The sequence below is a fragment of the Notolepis coatsorum genome (genome assembly GCF_963971535.1).
Source record: "Notolepis coatsorum genome assembly, chromosome: 9".
Classification (NCBI taxonomy): Eukaryota; Metazoa; Chordata; class Actinopteri; order Aulopiformes; family Paralepididae; genus Notolepis; species Notolepis coatsorum.
Window position 1 is genome coordinate 108576051 of NC_140173.1, and position 22686 is coordinate 108598736.

General features: G+C 45.6%; 1 protein-coding gene across 1 annotated transcript; it reads left to right on the forward strand.

Annotated features, from left to right (window-relative positions):
* Nucleotides 1-16914: 16914 nt before the first annotated feature.
* Nucleotides 16915-22686, forward strand: rps27a (ribosomal protein S27a). Its single transcript, XM_084321142.1, has 6 exons — nucleotides 16915-16962; nucleotides 17073-17137; nucleotides 17669-17723; nucleotides 18093-18178; nucleotides 19792-19923; nucleotides 22484-22686. Exons 2-6 carry the CDS (start codon nucleotides 17090-17092, stop codon nucleotides 22631-22633), a joined length of 471 nt encoding a protein of 156 aa, XP_084177268.1. The 5' UTR covers nucleotides 16915-16962; nucleotides 17073-17089; the 3' UTR covers nucleotides 22634-22686.

Here is a 22686-nt window from a genome sequence, read left to right on the forward strand (position 1 = left end):
CATGGGGAAAAAAACATAAACCTAGACAGCCAGTTAATTTTGCATGAAAACAATCATTCGTTTTGTCATCTAACCCTAACTAACCTTACTGTCATGCATTTGTCCTAATAAACTAACCTACACTGTAGCACTCAACACTTTGATGACCATTGTTACTCAGCTGATAGAGGTGTGCCCTGCCTGATGTCCTGTCGTACAGAACCTGTGAGTCGCTTTGGATAAAAGTGTCAAGTGATCAATGTTGTTGATATCTTGTATATTTAGATAATTGTGCTTCAATTTTGGTGGTTGATCATTTGCAGTCATGGAAATGTATTAGTTGTTAAAAGAATAGTCTAAAGAATAGTCATGCATGTTATTGGTTATAAACAGATAATAGAAGGAGGAGATTGTAAGTAAAGTTGTTTTCATCATTAATCTTTCATCTCGGGCACATATTACTTTGTCTGGTTTTATTCAGAATTCATCTCTAATTCGTGTGCCTCTTGAAAAGAGATGATGAAAACGACTGGTTAGTTATTGTTAGTATGGGAATTAGGTAGATTTTCATGACTGCAACATCATCACCTGTGTTTATACTATACTAAGTTGAGTCTCTAGGTGTGGTCATAGTGCAGAGCATTTGCATTGCTTTGTTTCTCTTACACCATACCCTGTGGGTTTCCAGTGCCCATCTTGAATAGTGTCTGCTATCGTCTCTCTTGATTGTCTGTTTGCTTCCTGTAAACACAATTTGCATGTGGGTATTTGGATGCAGATTTGTTTTAAATGGTCAATCGATTGTCTCTCAGCTCTGCACTGTCTCTCGGTTGACATGCAAATTGTTGGATTTTCTGTCTTTTGTGATACAATTTGGGTGTAGTCATGCACTGTTTTGCATCTCGCCTCAGCGCCAGATCTGTAAATACAAACACATGTTAATTTTCCACTCTTTTCTAAGATTCTGGGTGAATCCTCTTTGACTGTCTGTGTGCTCAACAAACATTAGCTAGTCCTTCTCTATTTCATCATCTCACTCATCAATGTTACTGTGGAAAAAGAGGAGGCATGATTTTGGCCTCATTTAAACATTATCTGCATTTATTCATTATCTCTAAAGAAAGGTTGTTATTCTTTCTTTAGCTTTTAGATCAAATCTATCCAATTGATTAGAATCCTATTTAAAACTAGCTTTATGTGACTTATAACGTGTAAATTAAAGCAACATAAACACTCAAGTGATCTGAGATAGTTGTAATTTACTGTAACTGAGATGATAGTTGTGTATGTACAGTTTCTACGTCAAATGACTCCCTTTTCTTGACTCCTTTTGTATCACAAACAGTACTGAATTTGCAAATCTGGTATGTCATAAATGTATAGATGTAGCAGTACTGACTATCTGTCTGTCATGTATGTCATAATATGTCCTGATGAATTGAAAATGGGGGACCCTGATGTAAACAAGACAAAAGTCTTTATCTGGTCTGCATCCCCTTAACAATTGTGTGTATTGAGCTGTGCTGTATTGTACCCATTCTGCAATCTGTTAATAAAGTTTTCAATCAATCAATCAAAGCATCTATATTTATGATTTTCATACTCACCGGGGAAAGCTGCAATGTTCGGTTTGTTTCTCCGGTGGTCTGGGATAATGCACCCCGCATCTCGCCACCGCAACTCAACATTTTCCAATAGCAGCGCGCACATACATATACAAATAAAACATATACTACAAGTGGATTTCACGCACCTTCGGCCTTGGGCACATTAAACTTTACGTTCGCCTATGGATAGTTTAATATAAAATCATAACTTAACGGCGCGCATAGCGTGACGTCATCGTTCCATGCGACGTTCGTGCGTTCTCATTCGCCTCGGAAATAACGCTTTGCAATCCTGCATACTAGTTCCGCGAGCTCTCAATAGCCTGGAATTTACCTAAACCCAGCGTTTTGTTACCAAATGAACGCGCCTGTGCATATGTGAAAACGTAAACAAACTGAAACGAAAACTATAATTTCCCACCGGACGTTGCATGTCGCGCGAGTTGTACCCCAATGTTATTCCCATAATGTTAACGTTAGGTTATGACTATAACCAAGTTCTGTTAGTTAGGGGCGATGCTTGGCATCGCCTTCTGCACTATCTCGCGTACGTGCACGCGTACTGAATAAACCACAAATGTACCTCTAATACCAGTATTAGTCTGACCACACCCCTCATCAGCTTACCTTCATAAGCAGGTGTGTGGTCACCTGCTCTCCTCCTTCCCAAGCTTTCACCACAAGGTGAGGACAAGGGCTGCAGCGGCGTCCGATGCCAAGCATCGCCCCTAACTAACAGAACTTGGTTATAGTCATAACCTAACGTTCTGTATCGTTAGTGGCTTAGCTTGGCATCGCCTTCTGCACAAGGGAGGCCAAGCGGAGCCACTTGGCTGACAAATACACCCCGCTGACAGCCCCCCAAAACCATCAGAACAGGGAGGGCCGAGCCCCCCCGACCCCCCCTAATGGAGGGTAGCCCCCCTATTAGGGACGTCACGGGAGGGCGACGGACCCGACCGCGCGAAGAGGCACTCAAGCAACTCAACGCACAGGGTGAGCAGACCGTGGCTTGACCCACGACTACACACACGCACAACCCGCATGCCACCCGGGAACGAACGGAGGAACAACCTCGTTACTGCCCCCAGAATCACGGGGTCAAGGGCAAACCCAACCCCGTGGCAAGGCCGTAGCAGCGGAGCACGAAGGAAGACCCAGACCCACCAAAAGGACTGGACTCCCTGGAATGGGGGCCCGGAGAAGTCCATGATGCCAGCATCAAGACCCCACCAGGTGGGCACGTAGTGCCCCGCCCCCCACATCGCCAGCGTATTCGGACAAAGGCCCCTCAGTTACTGCACCTGGTATTCCCAGGCGGAACCAACCAGGCCAGTAAGCCGAGCGGGCCCCGTCCCCCCAATAGTACACCGCCTGGCACACTGACCCTGCAGAATAGGCAGTCAGCATGGCCGTAAGCACACAAAAAAGGTTAACCAACGGAAGCAGGCAGCGCACCGGGGAAAAACCAGGCAACAGGCTGTTAACCCTAGCCTGGAGACTGCGGACGAGACAGGCGCCAGAGGGGACAGCTGAACACAGCCGCCCCGGCGGAAGGAGCGTAAGCTGGCGGTGTTGCATGACCAAGCCTCCATTGAACAACCCCCACCCAGAGGGGTCGAGGCAGAGAAGGCTGACACGATTGGCAGACGTCATGAACGTGCAGGGGCACCCTCAACCGGTGAACCCGGGAGTTGACACTGCTCCAACACACCAGGGAATCAACCACCTCGGTGTTACCCAATGCGGTGGTTGTTCCTATAACCCCTCAAGAAAAAACTCCAAAACACACCTGCGGGTATACACCGGCTATACCGCAGTACAAGTGTTTCAGTTTCCAAAAAGGGTTAACCCAGGCCTACGGGTCGCAAACATCACTTCGGACCGGGCCTGGCGGTACGGGAAGCACAGGGTCACCAGAGGAGGTCAAAAAACCACCCCCACAGGCCCCTCTTCGCCATGCGTGAGAGAGGAGCGAAAAACAATGGAGAACCAGCCCCTAAGCACACCGTACCTGGTATTCCCCGGCGGTCTCCCAACCAAGTACTAACCAGGACCAACCTGTGTAGCGGCCGAGATCCGACGAGATCGAGCGCGTACAGAATGGCATGGCTGTAAGCCATGACGACAGTGCTGAGTAAAAACATACCCAACCAGGGTCTCCATAGCGCTTAACCCTGTGACACCCAGACCGACCTGGCATTTTTCCCCCTGAAAAAAGCCCAAGTCCCTCAGGGTACCAGAACAGCAGATCTGCATCCCCGGCGGACAACGGGTTCAACTGATCTGGACCAGCGTGACCAGAACCAGTCCCGTGCCCTAACCACGCCGACATGCCCCAGGAGAAGGGCAGATATGCGTGTTGATCTTAACATGAAAAGAAGGCGCCACCCAGACGTCGGGACGAACCGCGCCTGGTGGCCCACCCCAAGGGCGTGAGACCCCACTACATATGTTCAGATCCATTCCGTCATCATCCCCCAGACATGAACGAGAATCCGTCGACAACCCACCCAGGTCATGGGATGTGGTCGCCGGAAGAGGAAAAACCCCCATCTCAGTTGCTTTATAAAAACGCTGTTTCAACCACAAGCAACTAAGGCGTGCCAGTCAATCGCCTGTTTACAGCGAGCTAGCACTATACGTGCGTCGGGACACACCCCCATCAATGAACAGGCTATTTAGACCTGTCATTGAATCCCCAAGGCGCCCAGGGGAACGACAAGAGGGGTGTGACACTCCCTAACTCCAACACTTCTGGAATAGAAAGAAGGAAGCATCAACAGTATGTATCCCAGTCTACACAGCCGGGGTAAAAAATGTTCACATTTTTACATCCCACCACCCTCCCATAGGAAAGAGACGGGGATCCCCAGAGAGACTTCCCACGCGAGCTGTACAGATTGAAAAGAATATATTGCACCTTGAGCCATGTAAAAAACTGGTTTTAGGGCCTCCGGGGAAGAGGCACCGAACCCATACACACTCAATAAACGAATTGAATCGAATATACATACAATAGAAAAAGGACCCTTCTAGAGGGTCCACTCACTTTGACAATCTGAGGAGGAAGGCTCTGTACTCTGATGGAGGCTTCCTCACATGGATCACATGGAAGAAGGAGTCCGAACTCACAGAAGGCCTGAGTAGGCGCTTGGTGAGGAGGAGCCCTGACCACCCCCCCTGAAAACAGATCCATCACATGGACCTGAACAGCACACGGAAGTCCTACCAACAGAGACGCGCACGGTGACGTACTCTATGGCGGGGGAATTCCTGCGGTGCACACGCCCAATATACCAGGCCGTGGGACCAGGAACTCCCTCCCCCCCCCCCCCCCCCCCCCCCCGTAACGTGCCGAACCGCCACGTGACGGGAACCTTGAAGGACAGGGGGTGTACCCCTGACCGACAGAACAATGGGGAGAGGAAAGGTTACCAGTTCACCCCTTTACGACCCCACACCCATGATACGACGTAACGACAAAAAGAGAATATGACACAGTCATAGTCAGCTCTATGAAGCGTTTCACAGCTCCACACAGCGCACGAGCTAACCTGCTATCTGATTTTTACTAAGGAAAAACACAGAATAGAGAGGGCTCTAAGAACCCCGGTCCAACATACACATGTGCTTCTGTGGCCAGTACAACCCAGTTGTAGGTCACATGACACACACAACCCATCATCATCACAATGAGAGAATACATCATTCTTGATTAGTATCGACCACAGGCCTTGCTAAGCACACGACAGCAACCAAACCAATTTCCCTTTAGGAAATAAGTTTCTCCAGCAGATTTAGCACAACCTCAGCAATCAAGCTGAGAGTTACATCGTATCCCTACCACACAAAAGACACAATTAATGCACAACATGTCTGATAGGAGGTGATAAAGTCCCCAGGGAACCGGGGGGGGAAAAACACAATCCTCCTATTTTACCCTCAATACGGCCAGTTAAAACAGGAAAACCTGTTAATGTGTGAACTCACTGTCCATTGTCATTACAGTCTGAGAAAGAACATTCTTTTACTCACTCGTCACCAAGCATAGCTTCATAGGTTAGTTGCCTTAGTAGTGAGTACACGGTACACATAAACACCATGATGTTTCTCACACAACAACCAGATCAATACATCACGACCTGCACGGAGAAGCTACTGCCAGTGACAAAAACAGCTCACACACAACCCGCAACGTATCTCAAATGCATTGCAACAACACACGTTTTGGGAAAAAACACCGTCATTCACAATACATTTAGCAAGGTAAAACCAGAAGACGTGTTATGAGGGTCTGGCCAACCCCGTACCTGCCCGGAACGCAGATCAGCGAAGTGCAGTCATAAGCCACCGTAGAACACAGCCCTCTTTGTTGACGCAATCCCCGTCTAGGCTCAGGCAGGGTTGACGAACATCCCCTGTCAAGGATGACGTCGTGGTCAAGAGTGTAAAACATGTTAAAAATCAAAGCACGTTCAACAGAATAGCATCAAGCTAACGGCTGCTCCAATCGTTCGGGTGCTATCGCTTCCGCTCGCGAGACGCCGATCTACGACGCACGCGATCAGGAGCGAGCTCCCGGCGGCGCGCGAGAAGCCAAGCTACCCCGCGCCAGGCCACCGACCGGCTAACCGTAAGCTATGAACATGTAAACAATGACATAACACTCACCCAGACAGGCCGCCGTTCTGAACCCTCCTCACTTTTTAAGAGAAAAGAGAAAACAAGACGTCAACACCGCTTCACAACGGTGACATTAACACGTCCGGCGGAATCAGCACAGTACCAACTGGCCTGTATAGCTGACTTTGAACATGAATCTGCCGCTATCGCACATTACATGCACATATCCCCTCGTGAAGGAATACTCTCATTTGGATATGAAAGATGGGGTCTTAACACGGTGACAGAGAGAATCCACTCGTCCAGAACACACAGGGATCACCAGTGTCAATGGTCGCGGCCCACTAGTTAAAACTATAATGGTCGCCAGACCAAGGCCTTCTGTCGCCTAGACGGCTAAACAAAGGACCCTAGCCTGGGGCCGGTTTCCATAAACTTTGTCTAGTAGCCCCCATAGCACTAACAGACAAGTGGAGCCCGCCAGCAAACACTACTCACCCAACCTGGAACGCACCGCTCCTCACAACAGCGGCATGTCCGACAGTTCAGCTGTGGCCTGACAGGTTTCACCCCAACAAACACAGCAAGGAACTGCAGTTGAGAAGCATGCAGCGGCGTGCTCCCAATACGAAAACCGGTGGAGGGTTTGTAGAATGATCATCATCTTCTAGACACTCCAGTACGAAGACAATATCGCCGTATTTTCTCGAAAATAGTGAGAGAGAAAATAAAGATATGATGTCAACGTATCCTTGTTTCCCAAGCTGTTCCTAATCCAATTTCTTCCATCATGGTGTCAAGTGTGGGGATCTACCGAGGCACCTCTTCCTTGTGGTGAAAGCGAGAAGGAGGAGAGCAGGTGACCACACACCTGCTTATGAAGGTAAGCTGATGAGGGGTGTGGTCAGACTAATACTGGTATTAGAGGTACATTTGTGGTTTATTCAGTACGCGTGCACGTACGCGAGATAGTGCAGAAGGCGATGCCAAGCTAAGCCACTAACGATACAGAACTCGTCTCTCAATGCTCGGCGCGATATCAGTCGGCATAATGTGCACATACAAACGAGACTTTAAACAGACAAACAAACATTAATACATATAAGTTAACGTGTGTGAATATCTGACTGTATTGGATCGCTGTACGTTTAGTCGGCCAGCACTCTGCTGCGACAAGGCATTTATCCCTTGATATATAACTACACATCGTTATTAAAGTCATAACGACCGAACCTGACTTCGAAATTTACCAGCGATATATTAGATTATATATACCTTTTAATCATACTCTCGGTCCCTGGACCCGCGACTAATGTCCCGTTAAATGTACATTCACGTACTACCGAGGCATCGCAGGTCATCTTCCCGCTATCTGTATAATCATTTGGTTATTTCAATCCAAATACATCGTTTTCAGGAATGGAAGAGATTGTGGGCTTAGTTTGAGGTTGAAACAATGAATATTTTGACGCTACTCTGGTAATTAATAGGTTCCAATAGAGTAGCGTTTTCCAAGGATATCACATCATAATAAGCCCACGTTTCTTGCCTTGTTGCCTATATTTTAGCCTGCATCAGCTAGACTTGGGTTAGCAAACCAACAACCTTATTGTGTGCCCTAACTTTCGGTTTGGCAACAGCTCAAATCCGGGAATAGCACAACAACCCATCCTCTCAGAACATCTGTCCAGATAAGGACCCAGGTACACGCGTTTCCCCGGTACGATTCTCAATACAGATCAGATATATTAATGCACATTATTCTTACTCAGCCATGATCTCAATATTTGACAACATTCTGTAATGTTCACCTGGCACAGAGAAAAGCGGGAAGGTTTTAATTCCTTGCCATACAATTTTGGTCGACCATCCTATTATACTCACTTTTCTCTGTATAGTTGAAACAATACAGCACGCCGGTAGGACGCAAGAGTCCGTCACAAGTTCGTAGACGCCAATTGTGGGATATTTGTGGATATCCTGATGAAGAATGTTCTCAGTCAACCGAGGTTTGGATAATAACAAGGGTTTATTAACCAAACAGATAGAATACATAGAGAAAATGGCTGAGGGCTTCCCCCCAGGTGATCAGCTGAATTTACCCAGGTAAGAAGACCTGGATAGATCTCGGGAGGAGATCTATATAGTTAACAGGGGGGGGGTGTGGTCCCATTTGATAGGTCAGATGGGGGGGGGGGTACAGGTAATGGGGACACAGGGGAGGGGAGTGTCTTATTCCACAGAGAGGGGGGGGCACAGGTAAGGGGATATAGGGGAGGGGACTATATTTACATGAGAACATTAGATATTATACCACAACTGTTACACGCAATTTAAAGGTGGCTACAAGGCTCATTCTGATAGTGGCTTTGGTAAATCAGATCACGCGTCCATCTTTCTTTCACCAAAGTACAAACAGAGAATTAAAAGTACTCCTGTAGTCTCGCGAGAGGTGCAGAAATGGGATTTGACGTCAGAGGAGACGCTCCGGTCTGTGTTTCACTGCACAGACTGGAATGTGTTCCGCGACACAGATAACATTAATGTCTACACGGAGACAGTGCTGGACTATGTTTGTACTAGGGTGGAAGAAACAATCCCCACTACCAAAATGAGAGTTTACCCAAATCAAAAACCCTGGGTAGACAAATCCGTCCGTGAAGCTCTAAGAGAGCGCACCAAAGCATACAACGACGGCCTAGTGGCAGGCAACATGAATGACCACAAGGTGGCGCGATACAACGTAAGGAGGACAGTGTCAGAGGCCAAACGGCGCTACAGGGATAAAATTGAACTCCAGTTTGAACAAGCTGACTCTAGAGCTATGTGGCAGGGGCTCAAAACGATGACAGACTACAAAGGCGCCTCCCTCAAACTGAACAGTGACATCTCCTTAGCAAATGACCTCAATACCTTCTATGCGAGGTTTGATGCTGGTAATAACAACACCAGCTCACAAGCCACGGAAATGGGGGGGGGGGGTCGGCTGCTGATGGAGGCGCAGTGTTCAGGGTAACAGAGCATGAGGTGAGGCGGACCTTTAAAAAAGTGAATATCAGGAAGGCAGCAGGTCCGGACGGCATCCCCGGCCGCGTCCTAAAAGTCTGTGCCGACCAACTGGCCCCAGTATTCACTGACATATTTAACCTGTCCTTAGAACAGGCTGTCATCCCCACCTGCCTGAAGAAGTCCACTATTATCCCTGTACCCAAAAAATCCAAGCCTGCTTGCCTCAACGACTACCGCCCTGTAGCTCTCACCTCCATAGCCATGAAGTGCTTTGAGAAGCTAGTAAAGGGCTACATCTGCTCCTCCCTCCCCATCAACATGGACCCCCTGCAATTTGCATACCGCCCCAACAGGTCCACGGAGGACGCCATAGCCCATGTGCTGCACACAGCAGCATCACACCTGGACAAGAGGCAGGGGAACTATGTGAGAATGCTATTCATCGACTACAGCTCGGCATTCAATACCATAGTCCCCTCCATACTCATAGCCAAGCTCAGGGACCTGGGCTTGGGCTATGACCTCTGCCAGTGGGTCTTGGACTTCCTGACTGGCAGACCCCAGGTGGTGAGAGCAGGCAACTGCACCTCCTCATCCATCACCCTCAACATAGGGGCCCCCCAGGGCTGTGTTCTGAGTCCCCTCCTCTACTCCCTGTACACACACGACTGTGTGGCTCAGCGGAGTAGCAATACAATCATCAAATTTGCTGACGACACAGTGGTGGTGGGCCTGATCTCTGCCAACGACGAGAGGGCCTACCTGGAAGAGGTCAAGGTCCTGGCGGGATGGTGCCAGGAAAACAGCCTCTCCCTGAACGTCAGCAAAACAAAGGAGATGATTGTGGACTTCAGGAGGTCGGGGGTCAAGGACTACAGCCCCCTCAGCATCGACGGGGCACCGGTTGAGAGAGTCAACAGCTTTAAGTACCTCGGAGCCTACATATCCGAGGACTTGACATGGACCACACACATTGACAGTGTTGTGAAGAAGGCACGACAACGCCTCTACTTCCTCAGGCGCCTAAGGAAGTTCCAAGTCAGTCAGAAGATCCTTAAGAACTTCTACTCATGTACAATAGAGAGCATCTTGACCGGCAACATCACCTCCTGGTTTGGGAATAGCACTGCACAAGACCGAAGCAGACTACAAAGAGTGACACGTTCAGCTGAACGCACAATTGGAGGGGGGCTCCCCACCCTCCAGAACATTTACAACAAGCGTTGCAAGGGCAAGGCTAAGAGAATCATTAAGACTCCAGTCACCCGAACAACTGCCTCTTTGAACTGCTGCGGTCAGGCAAGCGATACCGGAGTCTCAAGGCGAGCACAGAAAGACTCAGAAGAAGCTTCTATCCCCAGGCCATCAGGCTGCTAAACGAACAATGAATGAACACTACACAACAACAACCACCAAACGCACATAGCACACACATCCACACGCACACACTCACTTTAAACAAACACACTGTAGCACCCACTCCACACACTTTATAGCACACACCCACTTTAAACAAACACACTGTAGCACCCACTCCCCACACTTTATATTTATTGATGAAGGATTGCACTACAACTCGTACACCTTACTGTAAATTGTACCTAAAATTGTACCTCATCCCATTTCTGCTTTGCACTAGATAGTACTGTACATTAGTACACTGCATAGTATTGTATATTATATGGTAACTCAGAACATTGTACATATGTCTATACCGAACACTGTGACCTCATTTTTCTTCTTCTAAAAGTACATGCTATATTATGTTATTTGATACTATCTTGTCTAGCACAGTCTCTGGAGCGTAACAGTAAGAAGCATTTTGTATGAAAGTATTCTGTACTTCTGTATGACAACTATTAAAGAACTTGAACTTGAGAGACAACATCCCTGTCTAGTAGCCCTCTCCAGTCTGATTCTATCCGTCAGGCTACCATTCACCTTAATTCTCGCTGTTGGTTCCTGATATAGTGCCTTGACCGTCTTCATTGTCCTTTCGTTTAGTCCGAATTTCTCTAGTGCCTTATATAAAAATACCCAGACACAGGTCTGAAACTACTACATAATTCTCTATCCTTCCCTTCTTTCGGTATTGTGGTGATTATGGCTTCCTTCCATGAGGGTGGCATTTTGCCCTCTTCCATCGTGTGTCTGAATGCCGCTCCTAACATGGGCGCTAGTTCTACTCTAAATGCCTTGTACAATTCCGATGGGAATCCGTCGTTCTTTGCACTACTAATTGCCTCTTCCAGTTCCCGTTCTGTAATTATTTTATTTAATTCTTCATTCTGTTCTACCCCTATTGATGGTAACTCTAGCTTCTCCAGAAAAGTGTCTATTTCCTCTTCTCCCGCTGTTATTGGTTGTGTGTATAGTGTCTTATAGTAATCTCTAAATGTCCTCTCTATTTCAGCTGTGTCTCTCAATATTTCGTTAGTCTTTGTATCTCTTATTGTGTGTATCGTGTTTAACTTCTGTTGCGTCCTGATTCTCCTAGCTAACAGTCTAGTCGCCCTTGGTCCCCCCTCATAGTACGTCTGTTTCATAAACCTCGCTTTCTTTTCTATTTCCGTCAATAATTCCCTATTTATCCTGGCCCTTACTTCTTTGATTTCCCTGAGTGTTTCCTGTTCTTTTGAGATCTGGTGCTTCCTCTCTAAATCCTTCAGCTTCCCTATCAGATTGTGATATGTCTCCGTTCTGGCTCTCTTCAGTAGTGCTGCTTTCTCCATCAATTTTCCCCTTATTACCGCCTTCAGTGTGTCCTATAGAATGTTCGGGTCAACCTCCCCGTTGTCATTTTCCTCCTTATATCTGGCTATCTCCTCCTTAATTCCACTCACCAACCCCTTATTGTTCAATAGTCCCACATTCAGTCTCCAGACCGTGTTCCTCCGTCTTCCCTCCAGATCTACTGTCAGATATGTCGCACTGTGGTCTGATATGTCCGCTACCCCTATTCTGCATCCCTTTACCCTGTAGCTATCCCCTGTCGTCATAAGGAAATAATCTATTCTCGAATATGTCGCGTGTGGATGTGAGTAGTGCGTGTATTCCCTGTCCAAAGCGTGCATCCCCTCCAAACGTCTGTAATTCCCATTTCTGCCATTTGTATATTCATATACCTACTGATTTGTGGTCTCCCTTTCCTAGTACTTGTAGTGTCCATGTCATGATTTAATACCACATTAAAATCCCCCGCACATATCAATATCCCTTCCAATTCCATTGCTATCATGTCATAAAGGTCTCAAATAAACATCTCTCACTCTCCGGGGGGGCATATACATTTACTAACGTAACCATCTGTTCCTCCATTTTCCCCTTCACCAGAACAAACCTCCCCTCCTTGTCCCTTATTTCTTTGACCATTTCAAATTTTACCGTGTTCTTGATTAATATGGCTACTCCTCTCCTCAGGGTCCGTTTAAAGGAACTATAATATGCATTCTCATATCCAAATCTTTTCAGTTTCTCGTGTTCCTGTGCTATAAGATGCATTTCCTGCAAAAATACCACTTGCATCTCACCTTTTCTACATTTCAACATCACTTTACTCCTCTTTATCGGATTATTCATTCCATTTACGTTCAACGACATCTTTTTTATACCTTTAACCTTTTCCATATTCCTTCTTTGTTCGTCTGTCAGTCCCACCCATGTCACATACAATTTTACCTTCGGTTGTAGCCTCCGCTCTCTTTACCGTGTACCCATAATAGTTAACAAAAAAGAAAAACATAAACCCTACATAAAGTGCTCCCAAGGTGTTCGGAGGTTCCCTGTGTCCCCCCCTCTCCCCTGCTGGTGGGTGAAGAGTAACTGCTCTCTTAGTGAGAGGGCTCTCCCTAGCGGCGTGGGGGCCTGAAGCCCTGGCCCCCATCTTCTCACTATAATTGTCCAGCATTCGTGCTGTTTAGTGCGTTCGAGCTCCTGGTCAAAGTGCTCTATATGTCCTTCCTCCTGTCCAAAGATACCCACCGCCTAGGTCTCTCTTAATGTGAGTCACATGTTCCATCGCCTCTCCTTCCACCCAGTCAAACGTGTGGTATCCTCTGTGTGCGCCCATGTATTTATTTTTTATCTATTTCCTATGTGCTGCATATTTATCTTCTTAATTACTTCCATCTGTGATACTCGCAATGTGTGTTCATGTATGTGTTTCAGTAGGCATTATGCATTGTCTATAGCTGGGGCATGTCTGTTCGCCCCTGTAATTATCCTCATTCGTAATGTCTGCGGTCTCATTGTGTTTTTGTGTCTGTGTGTCCCCTCTGGGGCATCCCTCCTAGGCCTTCGCTGGAGCGACGGCTCCCTCTATTGGCCACTGTTGGTATACCCTCGTTTCATGTGTTGTTGCCTAATTATATTCTTACTTATTTACCTCTGCAGCGTTTTTAGTATGTGTTCATGCATATGTTTCGTCAGTTCTTATACAGTGCTTCTATCTGGGCTGCTTATTCCATTCCTTGTGTGTGTACTCATCCCGTTCGTTTCCCCGTGTCTCCTCTCCTCCTCTCCGACTCCATCTCTCGCCTCCTCGTCTGCCTCCGCCCTCGGTCTGCCTCGGTTCACTCCGGCCCTCCTCTCTCTCCTCTCTCCGCTCCAGGACCCCGGTCTCCTACCCTGGTCCACCCGCGTGCCTTCTCCATTCTCCATTGTAGGCTCAGCGTCGGCTCCACCTCCTTCCTCCCGTCTCCTTCCTCCGCTACCTCCATCCCCCTCCGTCTCATCTCCTTCGCCGCCTCCAGCGCCGTCGCGTATGTCACGGTCCCCTCCTTCCATTGAATCCGTAGCGAGATCATGGGCGATTGGAACTTTATTCCGCTGTCCTTCAGAGTTCTCTTAAGCCCCGCGTAGGTCCGGCGTGTCATTGCCACCGCTGTTGAGTAGTCGTGATCAAACGACAGCATTTTCCCCTCGATCTCTATTTTCTTGCTCCACGCGGTTCTGAGTACCAGTTCCTTTACCTCGAATCTCAGAAAGTTAATAATCACCGCTCTCTGGGGTCTGCCCGCTTGTGGCTTCGGAGCAAGCGCCCTGTGGGCCCTCTGAATCTCCATCTTGTCCAGTCCTGTCTCTTTCAATTCCTTCTTGATAAGCGTTTCCACATATAGGGCCATCGATTCCCCTTCGACTCCTTCCTTCAGTCCCCATAGTCTGATGTTATTTCTCCGTGATCTCCCTTCCATGTCCGACATCTTTGTCTTCATCTTTTCTTGTTGTTGAATTGCTATCGTTAATACCTCGTGTATCTCCGTGTTCCACTCCTCTGCTTCCGCCATTCTTATTTCCAGCGCGGTTACACTCCTACCCTGCTCCGCCATCTTCTCATCGACCGCTTTGAGTCCTGTATTTATTTCACCTCTGAAATCCTCCTGTTCCTTCCTCAATTCCTCCCTTAACCTCCCGATATCGGTCCTTATCGTGTCCGTGCTCGTTTGTATATTCGCCATTGTCGCCAGTATTCCGGCCTGCATGGTCACGCCCCAGCCTGGCATTCCCCTGTCGGTCGCAGCCGATCCTCCCCCTTCCTCCACCTGTACCCTCCCGTCCTCGTTTCGGGGGCTCTGTTCCTTCAAATTCACCTCTTCTCGTGAGTCCTCCATTTCTCTCTCCTTCGTATTTATTGTTTCCTTCTTGCTTCTCGTGTGCATCGTTATTTTTTATTTCTTTTCGGGTCCTTATTTATCCGTTTTTTTACTCATTTGACCAGGAGCTCCACCGCACGTGTGCTATCCGTCTGCTCTCATACCGGAAGTCAGGTATATTCTCTTTATTAAGAGAACAAGTAGTAACGGAATATACAGACGCCAAGCGTCAACAGAGAACAGAACAGAGAGTTGGGTCAGCACTCGTTCAGGCGGTCCTGCTCGTAGATATTGTGAAGCTCAAGCAAGGAACAAGAGAACAGAGCATTCATTATAAAGCCACATTCCAACATTCCAACATGTCAATTAGTGACAGCCAGAATGACAGCCAGTGACAGCTTCCAGATGTGACAGACAATCAGTGCGAGACAGCAAATCAGAAGTGACATACAATTAGTGCAACCCAAACAACAAAGTGAAGTACACCAGACAGACAGTAGGGTACCATCCTAGGGTAGGACCCCGAACGTTACACCTTACTACGATAGGAAAGAGGTGTCCTTTGTGTTTTAAAAACATTTTGCTTAAGAATTATTGACAGCGGAAATTCGAATCTGTGAATATCTTTCTAACTTTACCTAAGTCTCCCGATTCCGATACAATAAAGCGAATCTTCATCACAAATCATATTCTCAAAATAATCTGACGGGCAGATATTATTGCTGGCGGACCTATTTCGGCCTGCGAGCCGCCTATTGCCGACCACTGAACTAGGATATCTGTATAACGTCCGTTTAGATTGTACAGTGTACATGTGACGGATCATACTGGTCTGCGTTGTGTTTGATGTTAAATGAGAATGTCCCGAGGGGGAGTCGAACAGGGGGCTCCCGCGTCCGACGACACAGGCCGCTGCACTAAGAAGTGAATTCACTCCTACTACTATGCGTCTGTTAAGCCTGTTATGGGGAAGTGAGTTTAATTTACCAGCCCGCACTGCCACAGTCACTCGTCAACACACCTGTTTCCGTGACTGTGGACATACCCACGGGCTTCCCCGTTACACTCACCTCCCTAAACTCACGCCCCTCAGGACATCCGGGTCACTGGGCACCACTGTGACGGATCATACTGGTCTGCGTTGTGTTTGATGTTAAATGAGAATGTCCAGAGGGGGAGTCGAACAGGGGGCTCCCGCGTCCGCGGGCGACGACACAGGCCGCTGCACTAAGAAGTGAATTCACTCCTAACTACCATACCTATGCGTCTGTTAACCCTGTTATGGGGATGTGAGTTTAATTTACCAGCCCGCACTGCCACAGTCACTCGTCAACACACCTGTTTCCGTGACTGTGGACATACCCACGGGCTTCCCTGTTACATACAGTGTCCCCCACCCAGGGTTTCGTGACGGGTACTAGGACGTACCCGTTATACTTGCACATCTGGTATGTCATCATAAATGTATAGATGTAGCAGTACTGTCTATCTGTATGTCGTGTGTGTCATATATGTTATGATGAATTGAAAATGGGGGACCCTGATGTAAACAAGACGAAAGTCTTTCTCTGGTCTGCATCCCCTTAACAATTGTATGTATTGAGCTGTACTGTACTGTACCCATTCTGCAATCTGTTAATAAAGTTTTCAATCAATCAATCAACGTTAGATCGTGCATGGCTTTTACATTGTAAATGTACATTGAAAAATGTACTTGTCACATGGTTCCGTTCTCCATTCTTCACATCAAAAACGAAAAACGAACTATCAAAACGTACACGGATGTTTAATGGACTTGTTTAGCTGATTTCACTTTTCTACAAGGGTCCAATATGTAAACAGGAAGGTTGCTATGGATATTTCGAAAGTGATTCATGGGTAATGCAGTTCTATAGTGACTGGAAATGTTTTACACACACATTTCAAATCTACAAACAACTACTTTCATTAAAATAAAATAAACAAAATGTATATAAGAATGGGTTAAGAATGGCAACGAAAGACACAAAACAAGTACAGTGTAACGTTATTAGATATTTTCGACCAGGCATCTGACTAGGTCACCTAATCCGTGCAAACGCGCTGTGAAAACCCCGTCGCACGCTCCGAAAGCCCTCTTCTCATGATCCGCCATTAGGACTAAACCTGTGGTAAGATCGTTCTCTCAGTTTTATATATGTATTCACGAAAATAATCAACTTTTAATATTACGTTTGTATGTATGTAAGACGCTAAGCATCTGTATTATTTCTCTTTGTAGGTGGGTTGAACGCCAAGATGCAGATTTTTGTTAAAACCCTTACGGGGAAGACTATTACCCTCGAGGTAGGTGTCCACTCCCGACATTAGCTCAATGCTACATGCATGCTTCCTGTCGTTGCTTCGCAGGCCCCACACTCTTAACCAAAGTTAATCTTAAGACGTTCCATGGCATTCTTACTACATTGAGTGTTACTACTATCACGCGTGAGAAATAGGCTGTCCGATTGTAGTCGACCCACGGTTGTTTAAAAAAAACATTAACTGCTATCACAATTTCGCCCAAGCTAACGTTAGCCTGTCGGAGTTAGCGAGTTGCTCCATAGTGTAAGCAGTGTGTACACGACGTGTGGCAGATACCGGCTCGTCTAACCCCCTTTCGTGACCGTGATGCACGCCTCGCATGTGTATTCAAAGCAAGGCGTGCATCACAGTCACGAATAATCTAACCCTCGCATTGAAAACGACACAACCACCAGTCATGGTGTCAGTTACATTTCTGGTGTTGACAATTGACTATGCTTCGCTTAACAACTTTAATCTGAAAAAAAACGTGCCATAGTTGCCGAAATTACATGACATTCTCTCTCATCATAGGTAGAGCCTTCAGATACCATTGAAAATGTCAAAGCTAAGATCCAAGACAAAGAGGGTAAGCTACTCTGCTATCCGATGTTGCATAATTATGTACTCTTGCATCTTCCAGCATGTATATTTATTTGGGTTTGGCAGAGTTTTGATGGTTGTTTCGAGCTGTCCTGACTCTTATGATTGGTAAAGGTGACATGATGTGCGGGCGGGTGGGCAGCAATCTCTTGTAAACTACATTTACAGATTAATACTGCCACCTCTGTGTGGTCAAGTAGCCCGGCTTTGTCGTTAGTAGACACCACTAAGGTGTTTATGGGATCATTGTGCTGCTCTACATTTAGCCCGTTTACTCAGAATGGGTTTTAAGTCGAATAGGGACGTTTATTAGTAACCTTTCTAAACATAACCCTCGCGCTTGGTCACTCTTCAGGTATCCCTCCTGACCAGCAGAGGTTGATCTTCGCTGGCAAGCAGTTGGAGGATGGACGCACTCTGTCAGACTACAACATTCAGAAGGTGAGTAATGGGTTGATCTTCTGACTAGACATAGTTAATACTCCTGTTGAATCTTTTATGTTACGGATAGTGGTGTTTTGATGGTGGTGGACTGACAGGATAACTAATTTACTCGAACGAAGAGACGGCTCTGTTGTCGATCCAAATATAATTTGTTTACAAGCATTTGGGGATCTGATACAATCCCTGCCTCTGTAACTATTCAGTATAACATAAAATCATAATCAAAGGAAACTTACAATAGTTATGAATGATTTCTGTAACCAATCACTAACTGATTAATTATAGGGCCAACCATCTAACGTTGACCAGGATCAAAGATTTCTATAAAAAAAAGGATACAAATTACAAGACACTACTGATGCAGATGGATCAGTACACATAGATAATAACTCTGGATAGTTACTGTCTCAGACAGCCATACATTAATATTTACAGGTTTTGACCTCACACTCACCTGGGTATACAAGCAAAGTCTCACTTGTTCCTCTGGTAATGAGCTTTATAGCTGCACCATCACCACGGATACCGTGTAGCCTAGTATTAAATATAAAATAACAGCATGCAAATAATACAAATATGTACACCTTACAACTATTAATTAAAGGTAAAATTAAATTCTATATTAAGATTTTAATATTAGACATACCGGTAGTAATTCTGTATATAATGTAACCGGCTAGAGGCACATGTGACATGAGCAGAGGGCCATGCTGCCGGTGGCTCAGTGGACTGAGGCCCATAAGAAAAGGCATCGATATTGTATGGGTTCAGATTTTGTCCATCAACTCATCCCCTTGCTAATCTTTTACTCACTCCCCTACCATTTAATAATGCACAAATGCTGTAACTTTGTTTTGGCATTTTAAAGATCCTGTTAATCAAATTAACATTCTAATGTAGCACTATTATGATATTGGATGATGTAGCAGAACATAGCCTACTTTCTGCATCAAATTCATCTCAGATACCCAATTTTATGATGTTTGTGCTTCCCTTCTATATAATTAAACTCATCTTAGTATTGTTTAGCATTGTGTTTACGAGGGTTGAGTGTTAATTCGGTATGGTATTGGGATCATATTTTTATGAGCTAGTGATGCAATACCACTGTGCACAATTCTGCCATCTGAATTAAGAATAAGGACCACATTAACTGACATTTAGATCTCAAACATTTGAGGCAATATTTATTCCATCTTGTGGAGGGCTCATTTGAGTAGGATACGTCAAATGCAAGTCTCCTTCAAAAACAATACAAAGCACACTAGGGTTTGTGCAAAATTAAAATGTCTTATACGTGGCAATATGTATTTCAATACCAATGCTTAGCGACAACATGGATATTTTTCAGGGTCACATTTAATGCAATATTTGAAAATGATATGTCAAATGTTATTTATTGAACTTGTGAATTTGAATACGTGACTGAACAGCTATTGTGGGGGGGGGGACATTCCAGATGATTATCATTATGGTGTGAATTTCTTTCATGTATATTGGGGAAATAAATGTCACTTGGCTATGAATTTGACTTCTGTCTGGAGTTGGCTTTTATTGTTAACTTTTGAGACTTGTCCCTCCCCTCCCTGACTCGTCTTCTGTGGTTCTAGGAGTCCACACTGCACTTGGTGCTGAGACTGCGTGGTGGTGCCAAGAAAAGGAAGAAGAAGTCCTACACCACCCCCAAGAAGAACAAGCACAAGAGGAAGAAGGTCAAGCTCGCTGTGCTCAAGTACTACAAGGTAAACTACACTGCTGTTGGTTAGCTACGGCATGCTGGTCGCCATCTTGATGGGTGGAGCTAACATCATCTTGCAAAGAGAAATCGTCAAAACTGCAAAATGATGGTTGTGAGATTTTATGAGGCAGTGTTTCACTTAAGACTTGCAAACAATCTTTTAGCCCAAAAGGCTGCCTGTCTCACTTATGAATTCCTTCAGGTGTTGCCATAGATCACATTTGATAGTCAAATAATCCAGTAACCTCACAAGCGGAGACATTATTGATGACAATTTCAGAGCCTAATTCCCAAAGCTATTAGTGTTGATCAAACCCTGTGTGCAATCAGTGCAATACCCCAGTCCTCTTGTTCTCTGGGGGGGGGGGATAATAGGGAGCGCTGCTGCATCAGTGATGAGATGGCAGATAATCTAGTTTATTTCAGAATTATGCTTGATCCAGGCGAGAAATGGCACATTTATAATTAAATGCAGTAAAGCGCTGTTTGCCGGAGTTTCCTGGGATTATATTCATACTCATATTCACCACGGTATAAAACGGAAATTTATGGATGGAAAAATTGTTTTTTTGCATGTTGACCGGAAGAAACTCACTGACAATCGATGTTATTAGATCTATAGCTATAATATTTAATATAGGTTTAGCACTGAAAACACCGGAATTGATCCCCATTGAACAGAACGGCCCAACGCCCATAGCGAACTCTGGCGCTGAACCTGTTAAGGCTGGCTGGTAGTGCACATAGTTGCGCCTGGCTTTAGTTAAAAGCCAAATTGCATAGACGCCAGACAGAGGAGGTCTGCACCTGATGTGCTCTGATGTTGAGGATGTTGGCATCATGTGGTCCCAGGATGACCTAATAACTTAACATTATTAGTTGAATAGTTTCTGTACAGGTATCATTTTAATGAGTTACGTGAATATAGCCGTCTTTTAATAGTTATGTTAATTAAGATATTTAAAGATGAAGAATGAAGTTTCAAAGGAAAAAGGGCTAAAGCACTTACTCTTGACAATTCTACAACACACAATGGGTTTTAAACCGACTTCAAATTGGAGCCAAAAAAGCTGAATCCGCTTCAAGAAGACTACATTATGTATAATAATTACAGCAATTCCATTGTTACTGTTCACATGTGTGGTGCCGTCAGTCATATACAAGTAAGGATACAGTTTGAATGACCTACTGAACTGGTGTCTGTCATTCCATACCACACTGCTTGTCTGCCATTTCAGCACCAGGTGCTGGCCACCAACGTTATTACCTTCAAGCGCAACAGGCCGCCTATTGCCATAGAACAACATTCTGAGCATGCGTAGTGAGCTGTGACGTCATCGTTTATCTAGACCAGCGGTTCCCAAACTTTTCAGGCCGCGACCCCCAAATAACGGTGTCGGAGAGCCGCGACCCCCACCATTATCAAAAAAAAATATTTATTATAAAAAAAAATTATAATGGAAATGTATGGTTGAAACAATACACACTAATGAGCATTGGAGTCTTTTAACCAGGGCCGGACTGGGGAAATCATTCAGGCCAGGAAATATAGTGCAAAATATAACCCCAGTCAGGCCACTTTTTAAGCAGGGGGTCTGGGGGTCCCCCACCAAGAATTATTTTGTTAGAAAGACTTCATTTCCTGCATTCTGGTGCAGGAATATTTTTATTTGTACCCTTTAAATGCCAGTGTTTGTGATGGCATCACAAATTATTGTTAAAAAACAAGCTAGCATAATGTGTGATTAGCAACAACACAGATTTTATGGATTTTCAGTTTTTTTGTAATTGATAAATACAATATTTTATTCAACTTCAGCCCTGATCATAACACCACATATTCATTTTATAATTCTAACCCTTTAAATGCCTGTGTGATGGCATATATTTGCAATTATCAAATGCAAAGTAGATTTTTCTGGGGGTGCATTATTACAGGCTAGCATGTGTCAATGATTAGCAGATTTTTGTAAGGGTCCCGCCTCCACCAATCGCATGCGGCTCCCTTTGTGTGTGTGAGAGGCGTTATTTCTAAACCTAGCCGCATTTCTGGCAAGACTCTGATTGGCCGATGCCTGTTTCTACACTGGTTAAGCTTAGGCACTCTTTCGAAGTTGGTTAGAGTTTGTCTTGGAGCGTGACGGCAAGTTCTTTCGACGGTTAAGCTTAGGCACTCTTTCGAAGTTGGTTACTCAAACGCGTCCGTGGCCAATCGGGGAGCGTCTGCCAGAAATGCGGCTAGGTTTAGAAATAACGCGTGTGAGAGATAGTTCTCCAACTTGTGTGAGTTGCAGTTATCTCCTGGTTGTTTCCCACCTATGTTATCCAACTATTGCACTGGTGCAACTAGAAACACTGGCCTGGCCTGCTTCTAAGTTCAGTTTATATATATTTTTTTCATCTGGCGACCCCCCGCGGCTCGCGACCCCGACTTTGGGAACCCCTGATCTAGACTATGCGTTTACAGTGGCTACACGGATCCACTGAAACTATATTTAGGAAAATCTACTTTAAAATGCTTTTTCGAATATATATTTGATATAGTCTAATTTTTCCTCCTCCAGGTTGACGAGAACGGCAAGATCCACCGCCTGAGGCGTGAGTGCCCAGCTGACGAGTGTGGAGCTGGTGTTTTCATGGCCAGCCACTTCGACAGGCATTACTGTGGCAAGTGCTGCCTCACCTACTGCTTCAACAAGCCAGAGGACAAGTAAACAATTACATGGGATGGACTGAAGGGCGTCAATAAAAAAGTTTCCACCAAAAA

Excerpts from the sequence above, each read along its gene's own strand:
- rps27a (XM_084321142.1), top strand. The coding sequence starts at position 17,090 with ATGCAGATTTTTGTTAAAACCCTTACGGGGAAGACTATTACCCTCGAG. Across the intron at positions 17,138-17,668 it reads GGAAGACTATTACCCTCGAG|GTAGAGCCTTCAGATACCAT; the intron begins GTAGGTGTCCAC and ends CTCTCATCATAG. Across the intron at positions 17,724-18,092 it reads TAAGATCCAAGACAAAGAGG|GTATCCCTCCTGACCAGCAG; the intron begins GTAAGCTACTCT and ends GTCACTCTTCAG.